Below are 6,602 nucleotides of genomic sequence, written 5' to 3'. Positions count from 1 at the left end.
TGTGGTTTAGCTGTAAAGCTATATATTTCAGCAGCTTGCTGCTAGAGTCTCTCCTCCATAAAAGCACTGGTGTCTTTAAGGCTCTTGCCACTGAGATCCCGCCTTGACCCAGGTCTCAATGCCGTTGCGCCACATCTGGGAACATCAATATGCCCTTGTTATGTCAGGAACCTAAGCAAATCCATTACATACCTGTTTTATATGGAGTTTCCAAATTTATAGATTGTCTATACTCCTTTAATTTTCCCTCTTTTATCCCAGTAATTGGTCTTTCTAGAATTCATCGGGCAAACCCAATAATTCAGGTAACCTTAGTTTCCCACTAATTTAAATGATAATCCTAGTTTGACTACTGTGATTCAGCAAGTCTCCTCTTCTAACCTTGCAGGTATAAATTATGATGCCATTTAAAAAAATGCTGTCTGTCTGACCCAGAAGAACATTGGTGAAACATACTGTCTCTCTGGCCACAGACTGTCCCAGTTACTAAATTAAGCAGTAGGATTTACAGAATCAATTCTTTCACGTGCTTTGTCACGGTTCCTTGCTTCTTCCTCCAGCTCTACGCATCACGATTACCTGATGTGCACATAGATGTGTGACTTTTTGGCCCCTGTACACAGCAAAGTACATCCAAGGCAACTCAAAGCTAACTAAGCGATGGGCAAGAGGGGAGAAAAACGACGGGTTCGAATTAAGCTACAGATTCAAGGAACTTGGTTCTCCCAGCGCAGACTCCTAATATGACACACACCCTAATCCAGTGTGATGATCTCAATTTATACCAACTAAGAAGCTCTTAATCCCAGTATCTCAGCAAAACTTCACTTCTCTTCTGCCCCTTTTCAGTCCTGACTATTCATACTGCAAGTTTTTCTGGGGCAGAAGATTTTGAGTTCGAGACACTTGCCAGTCTTGCAGGAACACAAACTCAGCATAAGCTTCCAGGCGCTACTGCAGCACAAGTAATAACATATCTAAACTTCACTACCTTCTGTGCTTTTATCTGCTACAAAAGAAGCTGCCAGAACTAGATCCACCAATTTACAGTTGGGGGTCTTCAAAAAACAGAACAGAACTGTCATGTTCACATATCTCTCAAAAACAAATGCTTTCACACCCTGACCCACTACAAAACATTCTCATTTCTCAGAAAAAGAAAAAAAAAACACCCTCAAAGGAAGATAATTCTAGATGATAACAAAACTTACATGGCTTAAAAGATAGGAGGCCCTTTTCATAATGGTATTAACCAAACTGCAATTTGTACTGGACAGATAACGCTCAGAGCTGGGTCCCAAACAGACCTTCAGGGAAACCGAACCTTCATGAAATCCGCAGGATCCAGAGTCACAGTTTGGCTCCAGGATGGGAAAAAGTAACACATTCCCACCCACGGTGGGAATTCCCACCCACTTTCCTTCCTTTCACCCATAAAACGTTAAGCTGATAAACTCCCACCCCTGATTTCGCACATTTTTTAAAGAGTATTACAAAAGCTACAGACTTTTATTTCATTGATTTATAGCACTGTTCAGTATGTGAGAAGAGCGTGCCTCTTATCTAATTTGATGCACATGAAAACGAAGGGTTTTTACCACTGAGAACAAGTCCTGCTGCTGTTTTTGACAATTCAGCCTGGTCTTCTCCTGCAATACTTTTCTTTATAATACTTCCTTTTCCTTAGAAAAGCTTCTTTGTTATGTAAACGCCTGCATACCAGCATGGCCTCAACTCCTTTAGTCTCGAAAGTTACCAAGTCTGTCAGGTCACTGGATGGGAAACCATCTACAGATCTCAAAAAAGGCTGCTCTGATCACGTGGTTGGGATACCCCAAACCACCACAACCATTTGGCCTTATCAGCACTAAGCCAGTGGCCAAGGGAAAAGAAAACGCAGCCTTGATTTTCTGCTGACACTGGTTTTTCAAAAGCACAACCTCACTATATGGTGTGCTCTTGATTTATACTGGAACGAGTGGAAACAGAATTATTGGTAGAAAAGAGCGGATGCTTTCACCGGTGTCCCTGACACCATTTGTCCCTATCGCTTCAGAGACAGTAGCTTCTACAGCAAGGCTTCCCTCAACCATTACTGCTGATTACGTCAAAAGCAAACACGCCAAGGGAGATCAACACATCCCTTTTTGAGTACAAAATAGCAAAGTTGCTCTGCTTAGAACCTGCAATGGCAGCCAGGAAACTAATCCTATGCTGTACACTCCTCTCTTGCAAACATGATGGGAGGAAAACACCAAGTGCTGATACTTATGGCATGGTGAAGGGATCTAGTATCTGCTGTGCTGCTTATTCCAACGGAGGAGGTGGAAACTTTGGGGAAAGTTTCTCCGAGAGCAGCACGTTGAGCCCAAAAGATGAGAAACCCCAGGCATAAAGTGCTCTGCATGGGCAGAGCAGTAGGCAGGAGCAATGGCTGTGTTCGCACACCCTCCAGAGCTCAGCGTCGGTGGGGCCACATCTCCTGCAGGTACCTCTCTGGCTTCCTCAGGACCTCCCCAAGCGGAGAGCCTGGACCTGGCAGCGCTGACCCAACCACCACTGAATTATTCTCTCCGAAGCATGCCGGTTATTGGGAACTCTGCTCAGAAGCAACCAAATGCCCTTCTCCGGGCACAAACGCAATGATCAGATTTGGATATTGATGCTTTGAGGAGCAACAGCAGATCTCCCTTGGGTCACTACACCAGCAACCAAGGCAGCCTTCTGCTGTTTCACTGCCACCATGGTCCGCTGTCCCCAGTGCTCCCATGGGACACGGCTGGGCATCTCGTTGCACTCCAACAGCCTGGTGCCCACACACAAGCTACACGGGCTAATTCAAAAGGACACGTTAACAACAGATCCTACTCTGTCCTGCGGCGCATTTATCATCTCTTTCCCTGCCAGGCCTTGGTAGCAACTGTTGCCACCCTATGCAGATACCAGTCCTTCCACTGCCTTTTCCCAGTAACATCGAGGCACAACCCACCCCCCTACAGACCCAGCAAAACCCAGCGCACCACCGAGCCCAACCTCCAAGCCCTCCCCACAGCCGCTAACCGGGCCTTCGCACAGCGGGGTGGCTTCCTCCTGCAGCCCAGTAAAGCACGCTTAAGGGCCTGCCAGCAGGCTAACGAAACGGCAACTGCTGCAGAGGACGTTCAGATGCAATGGGTCGCTAAAGGGGGCAGCGGGAATGGCTGTAGCACGGGACGGGGACAGCAGCTGCAGACGTAGTTGGCCAAAGCGAGCAGGCCCCCTTCAAACTGCTATTAGCCAAAATACTACTAGCAAAAGGGAAAATGTGTTTGTATTTCCGGCCCATCACATCCCAGTTTTGGCAGAGAAGAGAATGAAGCGTTGTGCCAGGCATGCAGATGGTCCCCAATGAGTCACCTGGCTTTGATGAGCTCAGCTGCCCTCGTGAGATGCTGGTGGTCAAGGGCTGCTCCCCGTCCTCCCCACGGGAGGGATTCCTGCCTTGTTTCGAGAAGGGAAGTGAATTGTTTAGGACCTAACAAAGAAAAAGTTAACCCAGGAATTTCTACCGATTAATCACGGCATGCTGAGCTCGGGGGTTTTCTTTTGTTTAAGCTCTTTGTTACAGAGAAATGCTGGGCTGGGCAAGTCCATACCTCAGGAGGGAATACGCTACACAGTATTTAGATGCAACAGCGGTTTAAGCAATACAAAATTTTGCAGTAGCGTCATTACCGTTGTGTATCAAAAGGCAACAATACATCATGATGCAGCTCGTCAGAGAGTCAGATCAGCACCAAGAAGTTTGCAGCTTGACCAATTGCATTAATTGCAAAGGTCACAGACAAGTTAATTTGATCTTAATAGCTAGTAATAAAAATTGACCCTCATCAGGGGATCTTGCCATGCTTTGAATTGATAACAGCAAAGTACCAGCACAATTTCTCAGATCGGTCTTCACAGAGGAACCTGTATGTGCTCATAATTTTATTCATCATGCACCAGCACAGACATCCACAAGCCAATACTATGCCTCTGTTATTTACTTATTCTCTGAATTCAGCAGTGCAGGATCCGCCCCGATGTTACGAGCACAGCAAGGTACCTCCACCTGAGTGCACGTGGCTCCACTGGGTCAGTCGCAGGGAGCCCTGGGGAAGCTTTAGCGCAGAGCCACATCCAAACAACAGATCCAAACTGCAGACATATACAAAAGGAAACGCTCCTGAAAGGAGCAATCCTAACCCAGAACACCTTGAGGTGACTCAGAGGTTGGCCACATGAACATTACAACTTCCCTCTTCTGTCTATCAGGATAAATGCTTAAGACAAGGTTAAAAATATTTATAAGTAAAAAACCTGAAGCCTAGAAAAATGAATATGCTTTCCACAGTGCACCTGGATTGCTCTCATCTCCATTTCAGCAGGAAAGATCATTTGCTTCCCTCTAAGAGAACTAAGAGAACCAAACCTGAAGCAGGCCAAACCGTGAGACGTGACCCATCACGGTCAGAAAAAGCCAAGGGCATCGACCACCGGGACGCTGAACGGCCACCAAATTCAAAGGCATCCGAAGAGCTGTCCTACAGCAAGCACGCAGAGGAGTTTCTGGTTTCTCAGGCTTTTATTTCACATAACAAGGAAGGAATAATGTAAAGGCCAAAATGATCAGGGATTAAAGGAAACAAAAGGCAGTGATTCCCTCCTTCTTTTATATGTATACACATATATTTGTCTATGTATGTATGTAAAAAGTGTCAGAACAGATTTGTGGTGCTGGGGCTCAACACCAGCTTACCATGTGCCCTGAACCCTGCTCCTTCGCTCCCACCCATGCGGGTGCCCAGCGTGGCTGGCTCCCGGCCAGCCCGACAACGTGGACAGAGGCGATTTTCCCCGAGCGAGCAGAAGTGACCCCGACATGACCAGTCCACCCGAGGCCTCACCCCCATCCCTTGGTCCGAGATGAGAAACCCAGCAGTGCCCCAGGCTCAAGCTCACGTGCTGCAGGTCATCTCGGCGGGGAAACAGCTCCCTGCGGGAGCTCAGCACAGGATGGGCTTTAAGCAGAATTAGCCAAGATGAGGCTCAACGTATTCTGTTGACCACTTCTGAATCATCTGTCCTTTTAGCCGAGAGATGCTCTATTTAGAAACAGTTATGTTTGCAGTTCCCAGCTCTCATAGCGGAAGGGATGTGGGAATTGGCTATGAAAAGCTCCTAAGATATCACTTCACAGTACAGAGCAGCTCATTATGCTGCATTACTGCATTTAAATGGACAGGTTTGGTTCCAGCTGCGACTATATTTCGTAACTCTTGCACTTGCCACTGATTGCAGCCTTTTGTCCAATGCCTTAAAGTACTTTCCAAGACCTTGGTAAGTGAAATGCTGAGGTAGAAAATGACTGTATTACGAGCAGGCAAATTCGCACCGAGAGAGAAGTGACTTGCCCCAGAAGGTCACATCCATCGGCGGCACGGCGGAGCCCAGGACCAGCAGCACTGCCGCCGTGGCCGCCGCTCTGCGACGCGGAGCACGTTGCCGCCGTGTTCGCCCAGAGGACATTTGAAATTGGGTGTTGTAAGCTTTTATAGCAGCGACAGAATTTAGAGCTCAATAGCGCTTATAATTGAATTCTTTAAAAGGATTAGAGTGTCCTCAATAACTCATCACTCCACTGGACTGGCCCTTTCATTTGCCTTTTTTTTTTTTCTTCTTTTGGGTAAGACTTGAAACCTGGAAATGTTGCAGTCTGCATAAACAAACAAGCTAAACAGAAATCCACAAACGAGCCTTGAAAACATAAATAACCATTCACGCCCTTTCCACATATTCAGGTATTTTCCAAGGCACTGTGGCAGTGATTAGCATTTAGAAATGCTTTTTGAAGTGACAGCTTGATTTTCTTCCCCCCCCCCCCGCCTCCTCCTTTACTAAAACTGATTCACAAACTCCGCTCTGCTGATAACGGAGGAACGGTGATAGCGGCCGCGGGCGGCGAAGTCCGCGTTCTCCTCGGTGAGCTGCGTGGTCTCCATGCCAACTGTTGCAAAGGACGGTGTCACCACGATGTGCTCCTCAGGACACGGCCTTCTCCTGCAAACAGAAGAGCGCAGGAGCTTGCGTCACCCGTTGTTTGCCACCCATCAGCAGTCACGCTTTGAACCTGGCAAACGAAGCCCGGCCAGGAGCACGGTGAAAATAGGCAAAATTGTCCTCAGTGCCCTTGGGAGGCACAGAGTTAATCAGAAAACATTTTTCTTAGAAGGTGCACAAAAAATATATCCCTCTCCCGCCCAACCAGACACTGGCAAATATACATTTTCTTACGAATATGCTTCCTCTTTGGAACTGTTCCATGTTTCAAGCACAGTTGCACTTTATGGTGAGAACAAATAAAACACTGGCTATGCCAAACGTTTTCCACACCGCGCAGGGAGAGAAGGAGCATGAGCCATTGCTAATGATAAATATCCTTCTTATAGTTTCCTAAGCTCTGGTGTACATTTCAGTTTATTTATGTATTTATTTTGCAACCATGTAGGCTGGAAACTTCATCTTCCTTATTTAAATGCGAATTGAGATTTTCCTGCAATCTTTCCATTCCGGGGCCAATTTTA

At 46.8% G+C, this 6,602-nt stretch overlaps 1 protein-coding gene across 6 annotated transcripts in view; it reads right to left on the bottom strand.

The window, feature by feature from the left end:
• Positions 1-4,584: 4,584 nt before the first annotated feature.
• The window catches only part of SLC12A8 (solute carrier family 12 member 8), a 61,477-nt gene continuing 59,459 nt past the window's right edge, over positions 4,585-6,602 (bottom strand). For 5 of the 6 annotated variants that reach the window (XM_064514678.1, XM_064514677.1, XM_064514676.1 and 2 more), the window contains one exon: positions 4,585-6,078. In XM_064514678.1, coding sequence (XP_064370748.1) covers positions 5,916-6,078 — 163 coding nt within the window. In that variant the 3' untranslated portion in view covers positions 4,585-5,915. The remainder of the gene's footprint in view (positions 6,079-6,602) is intronic. The other variant, XM_064514679.1, reaches the window with a different exon arrangement.

The sequence above is a fragment of the Dromaius novaehollandiae genome, chromosome 7 (genome assembly GCF_036370855.1).
Source record: "Dromaius novaehollandiae isolate bDroNov1 chromosome 7, bDroNov1.hap1, whole genome shotgun sequence".
NCBI classification, from domain to species: Eukaryota; Metazoa; Chordata; class Aves; order Casuariiformes; family Dromaiidae; genus Dromaius; species Dromaius novaehollandiae.
Note: the sequence above shows the minus strand (reverse complement) of the source record. Positions and strands in the feature narration are given on the sequence as shown.